The 26,349-nt window shown below is 35.8% G+C and overlaps 1 protein-coding gene across 2 annotated transcripts in view; it reads left to right on the top strand.

The window, feature by feature from the left end:
• The first annotated feature begins 11,231 nt into the window (after nt 1-11,231).
• The window catches only part of GLRA3 (glycine receptor alpha 3), a 119,796-nt gene continuing 104,678 nt past the window's right edge, over nt 11,232-26,349 (top strand). The window contains exon 1 of one of the 2 annotated variants that reach the window (XM_054575934.1): nt 11,232-11,317. In XM_054575934.1, the coding sequence (XP_054431909.1) occupies nt 11,247-11,317 (71 nt within the window). In that variant the 5' untranslated portion in view covers nt 11,232-11,246. The remainder of the gene's footprint in view (nt 11,318-26,349) is intronic. The other variant, XM_054575935.1, reaches the window with a different exon arrangement.

A 26,349-nucleotide genomic window follows, 5' to 3' on the forward strand; every position in this document is an offset into this window, starting at 1 on the left:
CTTCTTTTGCTCACTGAATATCCCAATTATTGCTATCTTCCAAATATCAACTGTGCTACCAGTACCCGCTAGAGACAAGCTGCATCTGTCACTGCCACAAATTCAAACATCTGACCCGGGACTGAGCTCATTGCTGACATTTGCCTCGATTATTGCCAACTGATAATGTTGAGCACCCCACTGCCTATGCCAGGGATGCTACCAGAGGTGCCACCCTTGTCTCCATCAGTCAGCAAAGCACATATGTCTCTGATCTGCACTGTCAAATTTTCAGTATCCCACATTATAGAGAAACATGTATTTCCCCGCTCTCTCTCTGTTCCCTTCCTCTCTCTTTCTCTCCCTCCTTCCATCTCCCCTTTCACCTCTGTATTTTTCACTCCATCTTTCTTGCGTCTTAGGACACAGGGAAGTACAAGTGGAAAGCCATAGGGGTATTTACCTCTTGGACCTTATCTTAGGGGAAGGAAGACAGGAAATAAATAAGTAAATAAATAAACACATAAATAAGCAAACACTACCCACGAAGTGGGTAAAGTGGGTGATGTGATAGAAAGTAATAGGCATGGTGGCTGCTTTACATGGGATGGATTAGGGAAGGCTTCTCCGGGGAGTTTGTACCCTGAGACACAAAGACAAGAGAAGTTAACCATGAGAGTCAAATATTCCTTTTAGAGGTAAGAAGCAAATTTAAATTTTTAAGCAAGAGAGAGCTAAGTATTTTTTAACTGTATTGAGGAACTGAAATAAACTTAGTTTATCACTTAATTTATATCACTCTACTTTAAAATAAGGTTGTTTTTTTTTTCCTTAGTACTCACTTAAACATGTACAGGAACACTACTGTCTTTTTGAAGTGCCTTAAGTATGCCTACATCTTAAAACAAATATGATTTAGGCTCAAGCAACATCCTCTTCACAGATCAAACTGTGCAGTAATTGTAAAGGCCAAGACATTCTTAAAGCTATGAAACTCCCCAAAATCTAAGATCAGTTTTGTTTTAAAGAATTTTAAAACTTGAAGTAAGAAACTTCAGGTTTTTGGTCCAGCAGGAAAGATGCTTGTAAGTTGCCACTCCATCCTAGCAACAAGTGAAAAGCTGAGCAGCAGAAAAATCAGCTCTTCCTAGAGCCATAAGAGAGAAGTGAGTTTGAAGGGCAAATGGATGTCCCCCACAATGAAGAGACTGACAAGCAAATACAGAGAATCCCAACCTGCTAGAGAAGAAACCCATGAAGAGAAATAATTATGGGAACCAGTGCCAAGGAAGGGAAACCTGAACTGGAAATGATGAATTGTGAGGGGCTCTGAGTGGATGTCTGAGATAAAAACTCCAGGGGACCCAGAGTCACACGAAGGGCCATACCCCCAGGTTCTTGCAGTGAATATTAGAGAAAAATCAGCTCTGCTTCCAGCACAGGGAGGGGGAAAAAGGCTGTGAAATGCTTCCCCACCTCTCACACCTCACCACCGCAGAGGCTAACTGATGACAGGTTCACTATTACAACTGAACACACTGTTATAGTTGGAGACTTCAACACACTTCTGTAAGGAATAGGTAGACTCAACAGGGAGAAAATTAGTAAGGACACAATTGAACTCAACAATACCATAAATTAACTGATATAATGGACATCTATAGACTACTTTATTCAACATTAGCAGTACACAGGGAGGCATCCCTACGATAGGCCACATTTTGGGCCATAAAACACATCTTAAAAAATTTAAAGTAATACGAATCATACATAACCTGCTCTCATAACACAATGGAATTAAACTAAAAATCAATAATAGAAAGATAACTGGAAAATCCCCAATACATGGAAGTTAAACAACATATTTCTACATAGCACATGGATCAAAAAAGAAACGTCAAGAGAAATTAAAATTATTTTGAACAAAATGAAAAAGATGCAATTTAAAAAAAATTGTGGAATGGAGCAAAAACTGTTTATAGAGAAAATTATAGCATTGGTTTAATATATTAAAAAGAAGAAAGAGTTCTAGCTTCCTGCTTAGGAAACTAGAAAAATAAAGGCAAATCAAATGCTTTTAAGTAAGTAGAACAAAGCACAATAATAAAAATTAGAGTATAAATCAATGAAGCTGAAATGTTATGTAAACAGATAAATAAACTGTGGTATACCCAGACAATGAAATATTATTCACTGTGCTAAAAAGAAATGAGTTATCAAGCCATAAAAACACATGGAATAACTGTAAATGCATATTACTAAGTGAAAGAAGCCAATCTGAAAAAGCTACATACTGTAGGATTCTATCCATATGACATTTTGGAAAAGTCAAAACTATAGACAGTCAGAAGTCAGTGGTTGCTGAGCATCTGGAGGCAGAAGAGGAGGGATGAATAGGTGGAGCACAAAGAATTTTTAGGACAGTGAATCTATTCTGTATGTTACTATAATGGTGGACACATGTCCTTATACATTTATCCAAATTCATAAAACATCGACCAAAAGTGAACTCTAATGTAAACTATGGACTTTGGGTGATAATGGTTGAAATGTAGGCTCATCAACTGCAACAATGTACCAGTCTGTGGCTGTTGATAGCAGGGAAGATTGCGCATGTGTAGGGGTAGGGGGTATATGGGAAATCTCTGCACCTTCTGCTCAGTGTTGCTGTGAACCTAAAGCTGCTCTAAAAAAATATAGTCTGTTAAATTTTTTAAAAGTTAGCACTTATGTTTGCTAGACATCAAACTAATTTAAGAAGTCAGGGTCAATGTATTACATCAAATCTGAAAAATATCATGCTAATGAAAAGAGTTAGCCTCCAAAGCTCATATATTATAGATTCCATTTATATCTCATGTCCAGAATAGGCCAGCCCATGGAGACAGAATGTAGATTAGTGGTTCTCAGAGACTGGAGACAAAAGGGCATGCACTGTGGGTGCACACGTGTGCTTCATATTTTCTAAAATCAGATACTGGTAATGATACTCATTTGTATGAGTATACCTTAAAAACCACTAACATGTACAACAGTCACAGTGATTGGGCCAAGAGGAGGGCATGTGGAGACTCCAGTCAAGATGGTGGCATAGGTAAACATGGCTTGCCTTCTCACACAACTACATCAAAATTACAACTAAACTTTAGAACAACCATTACTCAGAACCATCAGAAACTGAATTGAGTGGAAGTCTCACAACTATGGAATTAAAGAAACCACAATCCATGCAGACTGGTAGGAGGGGTGGAGACATGGAATGGGCTAGTCCCACATACATGTGGATAAAAATTCAGGAGGGATATCTCAGGAGTGAGGAGTCTCAGTCCCACACCAGATCCCCCAGCCCAGGGTTTCAGTGTCAGGAAGATAAGTCCCCACAACTTCTGGCTGCAAAAACCAGTGGGGATTGAGTCAGTGGAAGATACTTCTCAAGTCCCAGGCAGTTCTTCTTAAAGAACTCACACATGGACTTACTGAGACTGAATTCCTCTGAGCTCCAGCACTGTGTTAGCAGCTTGAAAGGAATATGGAGAGGAACTGAAATGCCTAGCATCAAGGTGAGACCCTGGGGGACAGCTTTCTTCCAGACAGAAAGGTGAGCAGAGGGCACTGTCCCTTTTCAGAACTCTCCCCCCCACAGAGCCACAGTGCTGGCAGGTGGGTGCCATATCTGAGACTCCGTCAATCTGGCTAACACTGTTTGCCCTGCCCTGAAGACCCCCTGAGACTCTGTTCCACCCAGCTTATGGGCCCACCTAGTGACTTTTCCATATAAATAGCTGGTCTTGACTCATGCTTCGCAAATTCTTAAATCTTCTCAAACAACAGTTGGCCTCCGTGAAGTGGCCCCAGGCCTCGCACTAGCAGCAGCCAGCCTAGGTTCACAGCTACACTTTACGTGGGAGTCTCCAAGCCCAGCACAAGTGGCAGCCATCTCAGATTGCATTATAGCTCATGCAGGGTGGCCCGGGACAGAACACAGGTGGGGGCTGACCTTGGCTTCACCATCCAAGAACCCTCAGAGCCTGTGTACCCAGTGGAAAGCTACAGACCATGTTAGATTTCCACCAGCCTGCCCCTGCACAGCTGATCCTCCACAGAGGGCGGAGGTTGGTAGTCAGTGGTCAGAGCCAGTCCTTGAAGCTGACTGGCCTGGGTAAATTCCTCCCATTGACCTGCCAACAGCAATAAAGGCTCAATTACAAAAGGAGGGTATACTTAGCCCACACAGAGGGCTCACCTGGAGTATCCAGCTTGGGTGACAGGGGAGGCTGTGCCACTGGACCCTACAGGACACCTTTTCATTAGGCCACACTACCAAGACAGGGAACCATAGTAGCTCTACCTAATACATAGAAACAAACACAGGGAGGCTGCCCAAATGAGCACACAATAAAACATGGCCCAAATGAAAGAACAGATCAAAACTCCAGAAAAAGAACTAAGCAAAATAAGATAAGCAATCTGTCACATGCAAAGTTCAAAACACTGGTTATAAGAATGCTCAAGGAACTTAGTGAGGACCTCAACAGCATAAAAAAGATCCAGTCAAAAATAAAGGATATACTTTCTTTAAAAAAATAAAACAACATTAAAGTGTACATTTTTACAGGGTAAATTGTTATGATACAAGTTAAATTATATCTCAATAATGCTATTATGCTAAAAGTAAATAAAATATAAGTATCTTTAAATATTAAAAAGTTTTATAAGTGGATAAAATCAAATAGTAATAGAGTTACAAGATTTTCAGTTATTAACAATGGAAGTGTCAAGAGGAATTCTAAAGAAGCCAGATATTTTTGGATAAATTGAAAAGCTAAATAAAATAGATGAAATAGATTATAACTTTTATTTTGTAAATAAACAACTAAAGCTAAGTTAGAACACAGATTTTGCCCAAGGTAGCAAGGAGATTAAGTGCCAACATTGGGACCTAAATTCAAGCCAGTTATCTCCAATGCTAAAAATATTTTTTGGTCTTGCAGTTTTTTAAAAACTCCAGTGTCTCAGCAAATAAATGTATCTCTCATATTAAATCATATTTTTAGAACACAAGTAATAAAAATTCTATAAGGTGTTAAAAATTTATCCTTTTAAAATATTTACACTTCTAACATTTTTCCTTCAGGGTATTATTAGAAAAGGAAACTGCGTATTAAATATTCCAGATAATTAGAATTTCAAAAACATCCAGAAAATAACTAAAAAGAAATGCTATGCAAACAAATAGAATCTGGTAACCACAGATTTTGATGAAACTGCTACTGTGAAACACTTGTTTGCATATGTGGCATCAAAGCTCTGTTTCATTTGTTTTGGGCATCCGATTCAGGAACATCTGTTTCAACAGTATCTGTTTAATATGAAAAATATTCTTTGGTTTGAAAACAGGCTGAATGGATATGTAGACCACTCATCAGTTCTGTCACTATTGAGTGAAGGTGAATTCATCACCTTGGGTAAAAATTCACTACATAAATATTACCACTCAAACCCCCATTTTTTCCTGCTACTATGCTTTTGAAGGCTTTTTACCCTCCTCCTCCAACAAAGTTTTCTGTATTATTTCTATGTAGTCCAATTCTACAAATGAACTGTGAACTGATTTCAAAGCTTTGTTAAATAGCCCTTACCCTATGACCATTTTTTAATCTTCTCACGTTTTCCATCTTGAAGTAATGCATTTGACTTCTAATAGCATTTCTCTTCATTTCCTTCAATATTTACATTCTCTTCAGATATTGTAAATATTCATGTACATCTTACATGTCATATAGATAGGTCCTCTAGGACAAGATTTTTTCTTATTCAGATGTGTATCCTAAGAAGTGCCTAAGATGGTGCATGTTATAAACTCTGTATTTGTTGATGAATAAACTGTTTGAAAAAATAATTTGGAGGTATTTGTACAATTTGTGGTAACTTGACATAAAACATGGAAAAAATGAAGCAGTCAATTAAGTGCTTCAAATATTCCATTATTTAGGGAATTATGGCAAATTATTACCATCATTTGGAGAAAAAAAATGACAGTCTGAGAGTTAAAATAGTAAAAATCATAATGTAGTGGATAATATTAATCTTATTTATAAACAAGTCATTCTCCAGGTGAAATGAGGGACACATATAAACTCAAAAGTTACTTTCAGATGGCCAAGGAATATGTTTGACCTGGAAAGAACACTATACTCTAGAGACCTAAATAATTTTATGAAGAAAGAATGGGTTAAAGAATATTAGTAAGGACGGAATCTAGAAAAGAGAGAACCATAGAGCAGAGAATGCATTTGTTACTTCATTTAACAAACATTTGCTGATCACCATGTGCCAGGCACTGTTGCCACTGCCTACCAGGAGTATTCAAACAAAAGCAGACTTCAAATTATAATTTAATCTATGAAGGGAATAAATACTGATTTAATGGTAAATGGGAAAATTTTGTTAGAGAAAGAGAGAGAGAGAACAAAAAGAAGGGAATGAGAGAGAAAGAGAGAGAGAGATTTATAATGTTGGAAAGAGTCTAGACATACGAAGTCCAAGAGGAAGAGTAGAGAAATCATGAAAAAAGAAACAGCTCATGTGACTGGTATATAGTGGGAAAAAGAGATGAGTGAACAATGAGGCTGAGGAGATTGTCAATGGAAAAGCAGAGGCTTCTCAGCTGTGAAGAGGAATGTGGATCTTAATCTGTTGCAATGGAAAGGCACTGAAGGACTTTAGGAATAGAACTGGCATCTTATACTTTCCATAGCGCTGTACCAGTTTACATTTTCACCAGCAGTGAATGAGGTTTGCCCTACAACCTTCCAACACATGCTGTTATTTGCTTTGTTGATAATAGCCATTCTATCAGGTGTGAGGCAGTATCTCATTGTAGTTTTGATTTGCGTTTCCCTAAGAGCTAGTGAAGTTGAGCATCTTTTCCTTCCATAGATAACTGGATAAAGAAGATGTGGTCCATATATACAATGGAATACTACTTGGCCATAAGAAAAGATGAAGTACTGCTATTTGCAATGACACGGGCGGACCATGGAAATATCATGCTAAGAGAAATAAGTCAGACAGAAAAAGTTAAGAACCGTATGACTTCACTCATATGTGGGACATAAAACTAAAAGCAACCAATGACTAAACAAGAAAAACAAATAAATGAAAGCTCATAGACACAGACAACAGGATGGTGGTTACCAGAGAGAAAGGAGCTGGAGATAAGGGATGATTCAACTGTGGGCGGTGGGCACACAATGCGATACAGAGACTACATATCGTAGGAATGCGCACTTGACACCTATATGATCTTATTAACCAATGTCACCCCAATTAAATTAATAAAAAAGAAATAGCATTATCTGATTTATTAAAATAAACAAAAAACCCTTAATATTTACAATGGCGGATTAATCGGGGGACTAGGAAAGCAAGCAGAAGAAAGCAAGCAGGACACTGCTGCTGAGATCCATGTGAGAAATTTTGTTGCCTGAACAAGGAAATGGAGATACATTATTGGATATTTCTGTCATTATTCCCAAAAGAGAGTCACCTGATTAGCTGAATGTCATGATTATTGTAATCTGTTCAGTAGGTAAATCTCTACACAAAATGTAAATTCACTGGGCTCATATGCTTGATGAAAAATCTATCACCGCCATAGGATTAATTCTTCTCTACCTGATTCATCTTGAACAAGTGATTTCTGATTGATTCCTAAATTAAAACCTCAACCTTCCAGAATGTTAGTGCAAATATGTTAATATTCTAATTATTCCAAAGGGACATTACTTTTTGTAAGTTTTCAAACTGGCATTTTGATTTATACATAAGCTTTTGATGAGATGGTTAGAATCACTCAATGCTACTACATCTGATTAACTCTCAGTAGACTATTACTAACCCCATACTGCACTGATTTCAAAAAGTAAATAAATCTTCTATAAATAGCAAATCATTTTGGCAATGTACAAAATATTACCTGTTTAATATCATTGATAGTAACAACTGAACATATAAAAAAAGCTTTGTCATTAGATTGAAATTGACCTACTTTTATGTAGTTTAGCCAATATGCATATATTTCTGAGACAACAGTGGAAATATGTCATTAAAGATAGCTCCATGGTAGGGGACAAAAGCCAGAGCACTAAGTTCAAGTTTGATATCTGTAAGCTGAATACAGGGGGTTTTAACTATCACCTAACAGCTTCGGGCTACAATTACTTTTTCTGTAAAAGGAGAACATTAAATATGATGAAAATTAATATCCCAGTCAGATCTGAAGTCCCATGTCTTGTACAATGTGGAATATAATCTTTTAGTGCAAGAAAGAAATAATAAAGACCACAAAGAGAAGAGCAGAGATTTGGCCACATCAAAATCCAGCTTAATTTCACACGAATGAGCTAGCCAGTCATCATCCACAGAATAGTTGCTTTTCTAAAAACACACTCATTCATCTACCCATACAATCAGGACTATCATTCTTAAAAGAGTAAAATTTATAAAAATAGTCACAAATATGTAGACACATGAAATTTATTTTCACCTTCTAGAAATTAAAAACAAATAATATGAAAATCCATAGAAAAGAAGCCATGAAAAATTCATCATCGAATGTTAACTAAAAGAAACAAGGCACTACAACCCACTATTTAACTTCTTTTTTATTTAACCGTAGTTAATTAGTACCCAATGCATTGTATGTATCGAGTTTATTTATTAACTACATGTATAGTGTTTCTAATATAGATTATTAATTCATGCAACAAATATTAACTAACTGTAATTACTACATGCTCTGCTAAATAGTGGGCATTATCCTCACTGAAGTGAAGTTAAATGAGAAAAATGATAGCTTGTTACAAGTCATTTGAAGAAAATAATCATTGTACTATGAAAAATGAGTACTATGGGGCTTCTCATCACCTCCTTATATTACCTCCTTTATATCACGAAATGGATTGACTAGGTATATCTTAATTTGATAAAGTATAACATTCCTATGCCTTTTTGTTAATGAGAAGAAATAGCTAAAATCCAACCTATTAAGCTACCATTTAACATAACTATCCAGACTGATGTAAACATAGAACTTTAAATATAATCCATAAATTTGTTCACTTAAATAAACATTCATTGATTGGTTATCTCCTTTGCATCAAAAGATGAATTTCGAAGGTCATTTAATTCAATTCTCTCAATAAATATATGTTTTAAAGATATATTAAGTAAAAATATTTTAAAAAGTTGATTACTTTTTCAAAAATACTCAGTTAGTGGTGAAACAAGGCAAGGAATCCAGGCCTTCTTGAAATAGAGTAAGTTTTTGTTTTTGATTGTGTAGTTTTAAAAACAATTAATGCTATTCAAAGAATGACCAACTAAAAAGCATTTGCACTTTGTGAGTTTTCAAAAGACTCCCTGAAACACTGAGTTAATTAAAATTGCATGAACTTTCTCAAGATGCAACTATTCATGAGCAGAAGCAATTAAATTTCTTATTGGATCCTGAAGTTTGTGATTTAAATCAGAAAACAAAGCTGTGAAAGGAGACAGGTGTAGTAACAAATATATGTAAATACATCCAAAAATTCTTTAGTTTCATTGAATGTAAAAAAGCTTGTCTGCTAAAGAGCAAAGAGAAGAATTTTTTTTTCCATTCTCCTTATTTGAGAGTGTTGGAAGGTAATGACATCTACTCGTCCAGTTAAATAGAGATTTACAGGATAATTAATATATCAATTGCTGTTGGAATTTAATTAAGAAGAAAATGTGAGAAAGAGAAGACATTCTTGGCATGTAGTTTTATCGCTGAGAAAGTTAAGGGATTAAATAGGGCTTTCAGAATACATATCTGCCGGAGTTTTGGGAAAAAGCTAAGGTTCAAGGAGCGAACATTTAGATACTTGTTGAAAGTAATAAAACCACTCTAAAGATCTAACAGAATAGGTTTATAATTTTTTAAAATTCCATTATGTTGACATATATAAATAAGCACACACACACACACACACACACACACACACACCCCTACATCCCATACCCCCATGTAAATGATCACGGGGCGGGGGCAGGGGGGCGGCGATGGAGAGAGAGAGAGGAGCGAGAGAGGTGCATGACGGAAGAAAAGGTGTAACGTATGAACTAGTTGTCTTTCTTACTTGAACTTACTGTTAAGGTATAAAAAATGCGTAAGGAGAAATGGTGGGTAGCTTGTGCCTCTAAGTAGCCTTATCTTTAGACTTCCCACCTTCATCTTTATAAAACCCTAATTACGACTGAAGGAAACTCACTCGAGTTTCCTGGCTAGAAGCGGGCAAGGATTGTGAGAGGATTCTAGAAGCAGCGAGTTTTCCTGTCCGCAGCTGCCCATGAAACCTCATTCTCTGCTTTGCCATCGCCCTTTCCATGGGCTTAATGCTTATTCTTACTGAATTTCCGTGTAAGGTCCAAGACAAGGGGTCGCATCCGAAAAGACCTTTAGTTACTAAATTGTACCTTTCTCCGGAAGCAAACAATGGAGGGACCCTTCAAAGCGATTCTGCTACCTAGTCGACCAAAGCCGCTGACTTTCCCAGGTTTAGCCCTGGAGCTTCCTTCCCCCAATGGACTCCAGTCGCTGTTTAGGCTCTGCATCAGTTACTCGGCTTTTTTGACGGGTGAAGTGCTAAGCCCCGCCCACCGATGTGAGTGGCCTGTCGCTCCATCCCGCTGTGCGGCGGTGATTTGCCGGCGAGACCGAGTCGTCAGGCCCCGCCCCGTTTCCCTTTACCGCGCTAGCTGTCTCGGGTTTTCCCCAAAGGTGAAGAGTGGGATTCGGGCCGGCGGCGCTTGGAGCAGGTGGAGAAGCATCGTCGTTCCGGCCGTCGCTGCTATTCTTTCTCCAAACGTGGGTCTGAGTCAAGGAAGGACAAGCATTCTTCCTTTGCCGCTAGAGCTCCAGTGAACTGTTGCCCAGAACCTAGGCACTTCATACATTTCATCTCACCCATCATTCCGCTTTCACTGTGTAAATCACCTGCACATTTGTAACCCTGTGAATGTCCCTCTGTTAAATGTTCAGAGAAGGGGTCGAAAGGGAATTTCAAGGGTTTGAAAGACAGGGCCTCCGCCGACTGCGGGGAGCTGTCTGTGGTGCTGAAGCTTTCCAGGAGGTTCTCTCCACCAGCACACGGAGTTAGATTGCACATTTCCATTCCTGGCTCTCTCGTCCCCCCATGCCCTGGATAAGACTAATTTCAGGATCGTGACTATCTCTCCGTATCATGGCCCACGTGAGACACTTTCGGACATTAGTTTCGGGATTTTATTTCTGGGAAGCAGCATTGTTACTCAGGTGAGTCCACTTGTATTTAACAGTTGCAGAACCCGTTAAAGCCTGTGTACTACTAGGTTGCAACCACTTGTTATTGATGAGATCAAGAATGCAATTAGAAATTGACTTGCTGAAACCATCCCTTAAGCCGTATTGTATTCTGTCTAAAGGTGTCTGGCAGTCTGTTGAGACCTCTGAAAACATATAACTTTGCTCTATTTTCAGGAATTAATCATTTTAGTAACTGGCATCTTATATTAACAGAAGCTGAAATTACCTTGGAAAAGTTATTTCCAAAGTCAAGTTTTTCCTTTTCAAATTGCTATTGGTTTCCCATTTCTAAGTAAGTTATAAGTTGTGGATGTTACTCCCTTTTGGGAATTAAAAACATTCAGTAGTTAGAAATGGAACACTACTAACTTTTTAAAAGGCAAAATATTTAGAACATAAACATTTTCTAATGAGAAAAATTTTGAACATTGTTGATGATATATCCAGAGGTTGAGTTAAATGAATAAAAAAATTAAGACCTTGCAAGTATTATTTTCTAATGAGTTTAGTTCAGGTAATACATGGAGGTAAAAATCATAAATAAATCATTAGATATACTATATGTCAAGAATAATCTTTTTGGAGAAGTTAGTAGAAAACCTATAGAACAATAATACTGTTCTATGACATGTAATTTTCTTATCATGTCCAGTCTTACTTGGTAGGCCTCATTTAAAAAAATTAATTTCAAGAGGAAAAGAGAGACTACATAAAAGATCAGATAATTTAACCACTATTCTTAATAAAACAATGTATAAGCAAGATACTGCTCATATAGTTCTTTGAATTATCAATATATATTTCATTTTACTCTTATAAAATTACCTCATTATTATAATTTCCATATAATGGGTCACAAGATTTACAAGAGGATTGAAATAAAATAATTAGAGTAATTAAGTTATGTATATAGTATTTCTATTTGAAGCATGTAAATATTCTTTTCTGGGTTGCTAGGTCAATTTTTCATCTTTGGGTACTTTAGAAAAAACATAGTGTATTTCATAAAAATTGCCTTACAGAAAGCTATATTATTTTGATATGCCTGTAATAACAGGGACTAGTTGTGAAGGTTATTATATTTCTGAAATTTTTGACTTTTTCTTAAGGGGTTGAACAATTGTAAACCAGCATATTTTCAGTGACAATGTTCTAATAAGACTTAGTAAATTTTTAACTTTATAATTGTCACAAACTTTAGTTTTTAATTTTTATTTTTTTACAGTTGTCACAAATTTTATATGTAGTGACCAGAGCAAAGAATGCAGGGCTTTTTTACATTTATAAAAATTTCATGGAAAGGAGTTTATGTAACAAGATAAATTGGTCATTTTATTATAATTGTTTTTTAGTATTTTAGATATAACATGCATATTTATTTTTTCAAGTAAATCATAATAGCTTAGTTGATAGATACTCAGATTTGGAAAGCTTAATGTCAATACCTAAAATATTTTGGTCAACGTGGTCAAATTTTTATAAAGGCACTTAACCACATTGTTATAACATATTCTGAGGTATATAGTAATCTTTCTCACTAGAGTTTCTGATTTTTGTCTAGTTTTATTGAAATTCTCTTGAGTTGTATTTCAAACTTACAGTCATGTTTATAAGCATTATTTTCATTAATATTAAATACTTTTAGTTAAAAATGTTTTTTGTGAATAATCCCAGAATATAATCCCTTGGAAAAGACATACCCAATATAAAGGTTTATGCGATACATTTATTCTTCATCAAGTTTTTCTTTCTTCTTTTGTAAATTGAATAGAATTTTTCTTTATCTTAGACTAATCTCAGATGAGAATAGCTTATCACCCTGAGTGGCTTTAATCATATGTAAAAAATTAATATTTTTATTTTCAGTGATGGCCTTTGAAAGAAAATTTTCTATAGTAAGGAATGTGAAGCTCCCTCTACTGGAAATATTTTGTAAAATAAATGTCTGTATGGGAACTATTCTTTGTTCATTCAGTCTATTTGTGATGAACTGAGCAAAAAGGAAACATATTAAAAAAATAAAGTAAAAAAAGTATTTAATATTATTTCATAAAAATATCTGTTTAGTTTAAAAGTATTCCTTCCAGGGTAAGTTGGAGGCAAAAACATCTAGAAACCATCAATATTTATAATTAAATAATTTATGAGTACAAGCTTTTTTCCACAGGTTTTAAAAGCTTTTTAAATTTTTTATTGAGATATAACATACATGCAGAAAAGTGCACAAATAACAAGTTCCATCTAAATTTTCACGAAGGTAAAACGTCGTGTAAAGACCATGAACAAGAAGTAGCCCAGTTAGTCTCACAGAAGCCCTAGCCCTGCCCCCTCCCACCACCATATCCTTTCCCAGGCACTGCCTTACCCAACTTTCCCAGGCACTGCTTTACCCAAAGATAATCACTATCCTGACTTTTGTAACAATAAATGTGTTAGTCCTGATTTTGAACTTTATATGGATACTCATTTGAGTCTGTTTTATTTTTATGAATATTATGTTTATGTGATTTATCTATATTGTTGTGTAAAACATTTTTTATGTTTTAATTTTTATTTATTTTTCAATAGCAATAGCTTGTTTATTCTCATTGCTCAATGGTATCCCACTATATAAAGACATCACAATTTATCTACTGTTCTATTATGAATATCTGAGAATTTTTTAGGTTTTGGCTAGTGCTGCGATGAACATCCTTGAACATGTCCTTGTATGAATACATTTATTTTGAGGACTGTATGGGTTGAACCAAAGTCTTTCTCTAGAACAGAAATAGTTGGATTAAAGGGTGGTTTAGTAGATGCTGCATAGGTTTAGCTTTAGTAGATACTGAAAGTTTTCCAAAGTAGTTGTGCCTACTTATATTCCAGCCAGCAATGTTTGGTAGTTCCCGTCGCTATTACAACTACAAAATTTGACCAGTGCAATATTATTATAAAAACTCCTCCCATTTTCTTAGACTATTATTGCAAGCCACAGATGTGATTTTATCTTGGCATAATTTTTACTTTTTAGTAAATAAGTTTTATTAAGGCAAAAACATCAGAACAAAAATATTTACTACTATAATACAATTAGATGTATTCATTACAGAATATGGTTGGTATAAGAAATGTAATTTAAAAGGGGAATTATTAAAGAGGAGAACTCTTAATAAAAACAACTGAGAAAATTGCATAAACATACATAAGAAATCTGAATTTCTTATTAGAGAAATTTTTAAAAGTTTCATGCTTTGCTCAGATATTGCTCTTTTTTGAAGTAATTCTTCTATGGGTTTTGGGTTCTAGTTCTTATATTAATAAAATAAAGAACAAAACACCAGTGTTCAGCTTTCTTTGAAATGTAGATAAGTGATGATTATGAAGAGTTTGAGGAACAAATTCCAAAAGTAGGGGAGCTGCCCGAAATTTTTGTTTAAATTAACAAAAATTGTTTAAGTTAACAATTTTGCTTTTTATTGTTATAGTTTGATACCAATGCAGCCTTGCTATATGAATAAATTATGGAACATTGTGTCAAAAGCTAATATGTGAATTTCAGACTTCATTATAATTACAAATAAAATGTTTTCTTGGTTTAATTCAAAGTCTAAGAAAAACACTTTGTTAGAGTTTCTTGTTTTTGCTTTAGGTATGTTTGGGGGAAAACCCTTTTTAATGTTGGTTCTTTTTTCTTATGTAAGATACTAAATAAAACTGTACTTCAAGGAATAAACTTTTACTTTTATAATGATTTCTTATATTCAGGTACAGTAGCAGAATTCTGTACCATTAAAAAATATTATGGTATATGTAATATATGTTTCTTCCCTTTGCATCCCTAAATAGTGATACATTTTCCCAAGTATAGAGGGATCATGGCCCAATTTTCTACTCAATGCCTCCAGCAGTTTGTTCTGAAGTTTCAGAAAACAGCTAATCAAATATTTTTTCTTGTATGCAAGTTTTCTCTCCCTTGACTGCACATACTGAGGCAACTCAATCAACAAATGTGTGCTTCATATGTAATGTTAAGCAATTCAAAAAAGATTCCTTTACCAAATTCTGTGCCCAAATATTTGTGCTGGGTACAATGTGGCTATGAAAGATAGGGAAACTGCCATCTTTCCCAAAATGTGCCTCAGAGTGTAGCAGGAAAGAAATACAGAGGGCCACATGACAAAAACAAAACAACACAAAACAAAACAAAAAACAAAAAGCCACTAACAGCAATGTTTAAGGAATGTAAGATTGGGGAGCTATCCAGAAGTTCTGGCACTTGTGCTGGATCTTCTATGATGCTTGTTCCATGGGCATAAATAAAGTATAAAGAAAACATTCTATGCAAAAGAATAAGATAGGCCTACAGTATGTTTAGGGAACGGTCATGTTCAATTTCAGTTGAAGGAATGCCAATGTATGGTTTAAATCATGTTCTAATGGCAATAACTACTGAGCTGGCTACAATAATAAACCTGCAGAGATAGAGAGGACTCACTACTTCCTTTCACAGTGCAATATGGGTAAAACTTAGAAACAAATAATTTAATTATAACTGGATAGTTATCATTTCAGGAGTGGTCCTGTAACTGGACTCAAAATATTTCTATGTACTCCTCTCTTTCAGAGGTGGAATTATTGCAGAATTACAATTAATCATAAGATAGCTGATAATAATTAATAATAGTAAGAACAAACAAACAATGACAAAAACTACAAGAGAGAATAATCTACTTGTTTTAGAATTTGGAGACCATGTTTGAATTTTACATAAAAATATGATTTATTTTATTATATTTATTTTTTCTTTTCCTATTCCTTTAAACTTTTTATATAGACCTTATTTTCTAACAATTTTGCAAACAATTAAAATAGTTGGTAGACTACCCAAAGCTGGCCTTTGTGATCTTTTATAAGAATTATTGGATCAACTCATTTTTTATGTTTTAATTTTTATTTATTTTTCAATTACAGTTCGCATTCAATATTATTTTATATCAGTTTAGGTGTACAGTGTAGTTGTCAGACGATCATACACTTCACAAAGTGTTCTCGTGGTATTTCCAGTACCCGCCTGGCACCATACGTAGTTATTACAACATTATTGACCATATTCTGTATGTTGTAATTTACACCTCAATGACTGTCCTGTAACTACCAATTTGTACTTCTTAAACCCTTCACCTTTTTCACCCAGCTCCCCAATCTCTCGCTCCTCTGGCAACTCTCAGTCTGTTCTCTGTATCTATGAGTCTGTTTCTATTTTGTTTGTTTATTTTGCTCTTTAGATTCCACATTTAGTGAAATTATATTGTATTTGTCTTTCTCTGTCTGACTTATTGAACTTAGCATAATAGTCTCTAGGTCCATTCATGCTGTTGCAAAAGGTAAAATTTCATTCTTTTTTATGGCTAAATAGTATTCCACTTTGTGTTTATGAACCACATCTTTATCCATTCATCTATTGATGGGCACTTGGGTTGGTACCCTATGTTGGTTATTGTAAATAATGTTGCAATGAACTTTGGGGTGCATATCTTATGTCAAAATAGTGTTTTGGGTTTCTTCAGATATATTCCCAGAAGTAGAATTGCTGGGTAGTAAGGCAGTTCCATTTTTAATTTTTTCAGAACCCTCCATAACTGGATATGTGGAGCACACGTCCCCCCTGGGGTAAACAAATAAGCCTGGTGACTGAGAGAGTCTCCAGGCCTGGCTCCAGCTGCCCCAGGCCCCATCTCTCACACTGCTGCCTGAGCTAATGGATAATACAACACACCTATAATTACTGCAGTCTGCAGATGTGAAAAGTCCTTCCCTGCCTAGGGCATTGCTACTCAAAATGTGGTCCTTTAACCAGCAAATAACCATCATTTGGGAGGTTATTAGAAATGCCCAATAAATTCAATAAAAAAAAAAGAAATGCAGACGCTGAATTCCACCACAGATTCTTGAACCTGAATCTGCATTTTATCAAACCCTGCAGATAATTCATAAGCACATTCATGTTTGAAAAGCACTATTTTAAGAACATTGACCTCTTAAGGATGAGCAGAATAAGAAGTAGTAGAAAAAAAATAGAGAGGAGATGTCACAGAACCTCACAGAAGAGTTTTGGAAATGAAAGAATGATCAGTAATGTCAAATGCCATAAAAACAAAAAGAAATACGGAAGATTATTAGTAGCTTTCTCTAGTGCATTTTTGGTATAAAAACACATGTGTGAATATGTTATAATAACATTGAATGGTGAGTTAAAGAAAAAATTAAAATATAGATTTTTTTTCCAAGAGGCTGCTAGAAAGGGAAGTAATGGTGGACAAGGTTGAGATACGCAGTTCTTGATTCGTTTAGTTTTGCCTTTAAAATGGAGGAAGATTTAAGCTTGTTTATAGCCTGGAGGAAAGCAGTCAATTAATTAGGAAGTGTTTAGAAAGAGACAAGAGAGGTCCTGAAGAGAAAGGGCAAAGCTACTGATAAAATAAAAAAAATGAGATTTAAAGAGCTGTAGTTGAAGGGTAGCTTTTGCACCAGAAGAGTGTGCGAAGTCTTCCTCTGGGACCGGATAGGAGGTTAGAATAGATGAAGAATATGGCAAACTATAGATATGGGCATAGTGATTTATAATTTAGGAGTTGAATGCTCAATTACCTCTTTGAAGTAGGAGGCAAGGTCATCATCTGAGATAAAGATAACAACGAAGCAGACAAGTTTAGTCTGACTGAACAGTTATAAAGCACCGAACAGAGTCCCGTGGACATTACTTCTGGTACCATGGCAGGGCTGTGCTCCTAGTCCCTTAGAGGATTCAGTCCAGCCCCCAGGGCAGCAGATGCCCCCATCACTCTGCACGGGGCAGAATGAAGCCTTGAGACCTGATCTTTATTCAGGCTGCACTAATTTAGGTGGCAAAGCCAGAGGTAGAACCCACATCACCCAATTCAAATCAACTGCTTATTTTTCTAACTGAGTACTGCAATTAGGCTATTCTAATGGAGAAATAGGAATGATCATTCACTTTTTAAAAGGTGAAATGTGATCCATTCTATTCATATCACAGTAAGAATTTTTTATTAATATTTTTTATCAAAAATATAAAACTGAGACCTGCTTTTAAAATGTTTCTCTTTGTTCCTGTCCATGAGCACCAAGTCTGGCAGTGTTGGCACACATCTTGTACTCCCACCTCTGAACCCTTTTCTTTTGCATCTTGAAAATGGCTAGCGTTTTCCTACGAAGCATTGTTTCTAGGGATTTTGTTGTGTGTGATTAAAGGAAAACATATGCTCTTACCGCCACAGGAGATAACGCCTATAATCCAGAGGATTTTAAAATCCTTTTGTTTACTGGGAAACTAGACATTTTCCCCCAAATACTTTAGGCATATACAAAGAAGGAAGGTAGAAAGTGGGCAGGGGTCGGGGGGGGGGGGGGGGGGGAGGTGGGGAGGCAACCGGTGGGGCAGAGGGAGAAGAAGGGAGAAGAGTTAGAAGGAGCGACCTTGCCCAACGATAGCTTTAAGTGTACTTTTAATACCAGGGAGTACATTTTGCTGACCTCTTTTCTTTCTTAATTTTTAAAAAGAATATAGTCCAATAAACACCTTGATGTATAGTTTTATTTTCACTACAGGGAAACTAAGGAACACCATAACTTATTGCTATATTTACCTTTCCTGACCACTTCCAATTATAAACTCTTGTTTTTCTTTATTGTTTGATGCCTGCCTTTGTTCTGTTCTGTTTCTCTCTCCGTAAAAGAATGCTATGGCCAGACAAATGTGGAGCTTCCTGCACCGCAGGAAGAGAAAGGTCTAACCTGTCTTGCATAACCTTAAGCCAGAAAAACATCCATAGGTGACATTAACATAAACATTTGTAGGCACACAAATGGACATATCTACCATAATCTAAGTCAGTGCTCTGCAAGGTCAGTATTATTTAGAAAAAAAACTTATTATTACTCCATTTTAATATTCTGTGAACATCTCTTTTCAGGTTCAAAGACTCCAGAGATTGGTGCTTTAAAGTGTCATGCTTTTATATCCTGAATCTTATTGATCTGGAGATTTATAAAAATGCATTTCATTAGTAGGCATTGATGCAAGCACATTTAATTGAAAATAGGAAGTGGAGAGTTCAGAATAAAGTAGCACTACTACTGCAGTGAGTTGTTGTTATTGTAAATATCTATAACAGTTAAAATTGCAGGTGAAAGGCTGATTTCAGTAGCACCCATCTCTGGGTGGTGGATTAAGGTGATTTTCCCCTTAATTTTACTGTATTTTTATGATTTATTTTGTACAGTGCACATAGATTAGAATAAGAGATTTTTTTTTAAACAAGGTTTGTGCATATTATAAAGGCCCGTGAGGTCTTTTTTTTTTTTTTTTTGCTTTAAATATTATGCATTAGTTGAGTTCTGAAACACTGAATGTCCTGGATAAAAGTTATTTAAGAGAGAGCAGTGAACAAGTGAGGCCCCTACAATCATGCATTTGCAATGTGACTTTCAACCAAAGTTGAATCCATAAACTGGAATGGGTCAGTCAGGTTTATTTTTTTTTTTTCTTCTATGGTGCTTAGTAGCTTGATGCTTGCCTATGTTTTCTACACTTGGATTTCATGAGATACTACTATAACCACGTGGGGCCTGTCTACATAAATTAGCATGAGGGAATTTCTCTTTCTTTCACTTAAAAATATCCTTGGTCAAAAAAGGCATAGTATAAAATGCGAAATCCTAATGCTGGCATAAGAGCTTGTTATTTTCTGAAGCATATGTGTAATTGCCATTTGGTTTACTAAACTTACTTGTGACCAACGCGTGCCACTTTGTCTCCATTTTTATACTGGTTTTCCCAAGGTGAAACAACTTGTTCATAACAAAACGTAAGGCTCCTGGCTGTCCATCTGAGGCCTCAACCACTGTACCACGATGATTTCCATTTAATAATATTGCGCACGCACCATGCAATAGAAACTATTCAGTCTATTGTAAATACTTTTCAATATATCTGAAATACTTAGTTTTCTTTAAAAGAAATGTCATCAAGAAGCTACAAATCAGTAAGTTAATTAGCTATGTTATAGCCTTTTAGTTCTTTCAATTGAAATAACTTGATGCCAAAACTATAAACTATTACCCATGAGAATAGAGTTTACATAGAAGTTAATAGAAGTTCTCTCTTAGAAGTTATAACAATTACCTTGAATTTTGAGTGCAGCATTTTTAAAGTGTTTAGTAAAAATGAGTGATTTTTGTGATAGAAAATCTATTTTGTAGATAAAACAAAAAGATTGTATAAAGATTCAGGTTAAGAAACCTCACGACTACACTAGCTAATCCGTTGTCATCTATTTTTACTACTGAATGGAGGTCTCCTTTCCTCACCCCTCCCCCACCTATAACCCTATATGAACCCTCATGTACAGGCACACAAACAGTATATAATTCATCACTGACAGCCAGCAAGCACTGAGCACAGACACCTCTGATAATCACTGTTCATGAAAGCACTGAATGTAAACATCGCTGCACTATCAGGCCTAGTTAAAAGGCACCATAGCAGTCCAGTTTACAATTCTCCAGCTCCACCCTTAAATGATGATTTTCTGACACACATAACTTTGATGATTTAAGTTATACTCTTGGATTTTTATATTTTGACTTTTTCTTATTTGTAAATATTTGTTCTATCATCTCCTCTGCTTATTCATTAACATCTCTCCTAAATTAGAAGGAGAGAAGAAAAGAAAGGTTGGACTCTCTAGTGTTAAACATGCACTCTAAGCATGATTATTGCTAGATGTGGAGGGTCATATTCTGGTGTTTGACCTCTCCATCATTGTATTTAGTTAATTCGTTTCAAAAATATTTATTCCTTAATTACTCTGGATGATAGAGATTGCTTCTAGGGCTACAAAAACAAATGGAACAGTCATGATTTTTGCTTAAATAATCTATTCTACTAAGTAGGAGGCAGACATTAATTGATTAATTCTATTAAAAATGACAGTTGCAATGGAAATAAGTGCTATCAATGAGATTAAAAACTTGAGAAATATTTTAGCAGGATTTTAAAAATCAGGGAGACTAGCTAGGCTCCCTGAGGAAATGATGTTCAAACCTAGATCATAAAGGTAAGTAGAAGTCAATTAGATGAATAGAGAACCAATGAACATTCCAGGCAAAGGTAATGGCTAGCAGTGGGTTGTACCAGAGAAGTTGAAGACGATGTGATAAAATGTAGTTGGATTATGGATCTAAATTAGAAAGAAGGGCCAACCAGATGGATATAATATATAAAATAAAAAGGGGAGTCAAATGTTATCAAAGATTGTCATCCTGAGAAATGGAAAGATGGAGTTGCCATTAACCAAGTTCAAGAACAATGGAGAAGGAACAGGTTTGTGTGGTTATAGCAGGAATTTGATTTATGTTTGCTTTTATTGGAAGAGAAGGCTGCTAACAATCAGTAATTATTTTATTCTAGTTTCCAAAATTGAGATGATTCCAAGCTAGGCTTAGCTTCCTTGTAAGCCTTCTATATTTCTGATTCATTCTTATCCAAAAGTTGTAATTGTGATTTCAAACCAACTCAGAGGGGTTCACTCCTTTGGTGGGTCCTTGATTACAATTTTTATCCACTTAAATCCATAAAGCTTTCAAAACTTGTACACAGATTGTTAACCACTCAGCTATTATGGAATTTAATACTATTTCTAAGGGAAATGCAGAGCTGAATACTTGATTCACTTCTGAGAGTTTTTTGTTTTTTTTTTTTTTAGCTTTTAACGACATGATTTTTCAGTGTTTTTAGCTCTCCAAAGCACAGATTTTTTTTTTTAAAGACCTTGTTTGGTTTTCAGTAGAAAGTTTAATTTGATTTAAAATATTGGCTTATACATTTAGTATCTGAATGGCCTGGCCAAAAAAGCCCCCCAAAACCTTCTATATCCTAGTCTCTTCATCTGTAATACATATGTAATTATATATTTATGACTATTAAATTATATCATGTATATGAATCCTGTGCTTGAGAGATCAAGAAGCAGTGATCATTTTTATTGTTAGGTTAATTAAAATAGCCCAGTCCTCATGTTTTGTGCACGTCTTAGTCTGTTGATAGTGATGCCATTAGCTAGATATACCTGGGAAGCACTCACCTGGACCCCAGAGAGCTTCCCACAGGTAGCTTCATAGCTCACCTGGGGTCACGCAGTGAGGTCATAGAAAAAGAGAGAGAGAGCCAGAAGGGGCCAGGGTTCTGCTTTTATTGGGGTTGGGGGTGAGGACCTAGGGTTTGGCAAGCTCACTATTTATTAGTGAATTTAAAACATAAGAGAATTTGAAAGCACAGGAAGAGAAAACAAACAAGTAGCCCAAGTGGTCAGTTACTGAAATCAAGCAAAGTCTCTAAAATAAAGGAGCCTCTTTATCTAGTTGTGTGGCTGGTGATGTGTTTATTCGAGACAGTCTTTGAAGTGGATTCCTCTTTGAAATGGATGCCTCAGCAACCGTAGCTTAAGCCAGGCACTTGCATTACAAAAGAAAAAAGGAACATGTCAGGGTTACACTACACCCTATCAAACTCCAGGTAGAAATGAGATCACCTTATAAAATGATCGTCATAATTCATTAGCACATTGCTCACAGTGGCAAAAATCAAATCCTAGTACCCTGGAGACTTTTAGTTAATTTTTAGTTATTTCTCTGAGTCTCCAGAGATATTCTTAGAGTACTCCTTTTATATTCTACTTTGGCCTCCTTTTAAAATAATTAATATCACACAACCAATTTGCAGCTTGCTTCCCTGCATGCACCTTCTTGGCACACAATAGCTCCTTTTCTAAGGCAGTGCCCTTCAGTGTGAAATGCTCAAAACTTCGCCTGTTCCCAGATATCCCAGTTTCTTTCTCTTTAGTTCCCTTAAAGAGACTGAAGCCATAAAAAATAAAGGGAAAAATACTCCTTTTTTCCATTCTGTGTTTTATTTTTCAAATTGGGCCTAGAAATATCAGCTGCTGGTGTTCTTACAGCTCAAAAAATTCCAAATTATAACGACTGTTCTTTTTACACGAGGAATCGTAGCCCTCCAATTGGGCTGGTTTATGGAGCTATAGAGCACATGGCAAGGCTGTCCTTTCTCCGTTATACCCCGACCTTCTCTGCCTCAGGAGTCTGGACACTGATTTATTCCCTACAGGTCACCTTCCTTCTGTGCAAATCCACTCGTGAAAATAGGTGCGTGGAGACTTGTGGCCCATGTGCCAAGACTTTTCTCAAAGTCATATTGTTTCCCAGCTCCAGCTATCACGTTTTCTCTCAATTTCAAGGTACATTTAGCAGAGGTAAATAGGTACAACAATCATATTAAATTTATCTTAAAAGCATCTCTATTTGGTGGTTATCTCTGTCCTCCAAAAGTGGATTTATTTTACCTTCTTGTCTCATTGAAGAGGAAAGGAAGGATGAGATGTGAGGAAGGGACTTTTTTTTTTTTTGATGAATTTCCACGTTTGATTTCAATGCCTAGGGACACAGGTTTTTGCCAATCTCTCAGAAACTGAAGTGTCTGAACTTTCAAGTAACATGGCTTTAATAAAAAGAAGAAGATATAAAATACTTAAATGAAGAAAATGCTCATTGATGAGAACGTAATGTATTTCAGCCCACACATAGTAAAAGTTAATAGTAAATTCAGTACTCGGTATAGCACAGAAAAGAAGAGCCAAATGTGGGATGCAGGCAAATTATCTCAGATTCTGAGATTTTTTTATAAATAAAAGACTTTTTAAAAATTAAAAGCTGCTTCTTTCAAAAGTATTGAGCACGAGTAATTTGCTAACAACCTTAATAACTTGCTATAAATATGACAGTTTTGTTGAAATTGTGAGGTTTAAATAAAAAAATGGACTTGATGGTTAAGATTCGTATCCAAAATCCAGTCTAAATTAATCTTATATTTCTTCCCACTGCCTCCTCCTACCCTCAGTTTTAACAACTTAAGCTTATGTGTTTGCATATATATGTACAGATGATGTGGACTATTTAAAAATTGGTATAAGATTCCAGATTGGTCATACAGAGGGCCTCCTACAATGTATTAATTACTCTGAGTTCTCTTAGATCCATACAATTCTTTGAAGACAGTCTAGTAATGTTCACTTGGTGCAAATCTCAGATAATACTGTAATAGGAAGACAGTTCTAGGAGAAATATACCAGAGCAAGAGTTGTAGATAATGGAAAGGTTTTCCACAATACACAGCCTCCATTCCTTTTAGAAAAAGAAAGGACAGACTCTGTAGAAACGTTTTTTAATCAATTACTCAGCGTTGTTTTGCTGACAATAATTCCTTTTGAGTAAAAATTGTGAATCTTTAGAAATAAAATCAGTTTCCAGCAGCAGTTGAATTGCCCTGCTGTCTGTGAAGGGAACATAACTAGTAAAGAAAATTGGAATGGTTCTCTGCTCAGAATTTTCTCATTTTTCATAGGCATCATTCTGCAGAGCGTGGTGGTAAATCTCACTCACAAAACGTGAAGATTTTGCCCACAGTGGTAGAAAGAAGTGAGCCTGCCCATCATCCTCTTTACTATAATCTCACTTCCCAGCTCCTGCTCACTGATGCTCTCCAAGGATGCTATGTAGGCCCACATGAGCCCCGGCAGCATAATCTATTGAACTGTGAACACTTTAAAGGTTCAGATTGTGTTTTGTGTACCTTAGCACAGTGCCTTGCACCTAATAAATTACATGAGAACTCAAAATTCATTGTTTCAACATTTAAAAGATATTTAACTGCATTTTGACATGAGAATGGACACTTTTATATAATAGAAAGACATTACGTTGAGGCATGACCCCATGAACACAGAACCCCTGGAAAATACTAGGAGACTTACTGGTTCTAAGAATTTAAGAAAAGCCCTGTCCATTTATTAGCTAATCTCTAAGCTAACTGCACAGATAATCCTATGATAGTATATGATAAAGAATGTAGACTTCACCTAATTAGTTGAGAAAAATTAATTTAAAAAAAACCAGACAGCATCGACAATCACAAACCTTAGGGGGGAAAGGATAATATGATTTACAGAGTTGCCACTTTTATTATATTATTTAAAATGTCCAGTTTTCAATAAAAAAATTATGAGACATCCAAAACTCCAATAAGAATGGTCCATACACAGGAAAAAAAGCAATCCATAGAAAGTTTCCTTTATTTCTAACAGAGGAAAGCAAAGCCTTTGGAATAACTAGACAAAGACTTTAAGCCAGCTATTTTTAAATACATTCAAAGAACAAAAGGAAACCATGTCCAAAGAACTAAAAAGAAAGTATGACAATAATATCTCACCAAATACAAAATACTAACAAAGAGATAGAAATTATTTAAAAATAAACAAAAACGAAAGAGTACTTCTGTAGTTGAAAAGTAGAATAACTAAAATGAAAAACTCACTGGAAGGCTTGTCTTATTTTTCTATGACTGCTGTAACAAATGACCACAATGAGGTGGCTTAAAACAGCAACAACTTATTCCCTCACAGTTCTGGAATCCAGCAGTCTGAGACTGTCATCTCTGTAAAGTTTATTGTAATGTTATAATGAAAATCATCATCATCATCAGCGTGGGAGTGGGCCCATGCTTGCAGCAGAGGTTCTAAGGAAGAATCTGTTTCTTCTACTTTCACCTTCTGTTGGCTGCTGGCATTCTTGGCTGTGACCACATCACTCTGATCTCTGCCTCTATGGGCGCGTTGCCTTCCCTCTTCTGTTTGTAATCAAATATTCCTCTGCTTCTCTCTTATAAAGACACATGACATTGAATGTGTGGCTCTGGATAATCTACAATAACCTTCTCCATCCAGTGCAAAATGTGAGCGATTTCCAGTTCAGCATGTACAAGTTATCTATTATTTTAATAGGTGAGGGGAAGAGTATTATTCGTTTAGATCCAGCTAGTTGGTTTATTTGTTGGTAGGAGAATATGGGTTTTCCCTCCTGATAACTGA

Source organism: Pteronotus mesoamericanus, unplaced genomic scaffold (assembly GCF_021234165.1).
Source record: "Pteronotus mesoamericanus isolate MK-2021 breed Mesoamerican mustached bat unplaced genomic scaffold, CSHL_Meso_final contig_32, whole genome shotgun sequence".
In the NCBI taxonomy this organism is placed as follows: Eukaryota; Metazoa; Chordata; class Mammalia; order Chiroptera; family Mormoopidae; genus Pteronotus; species Pteronotus mesoamericanus.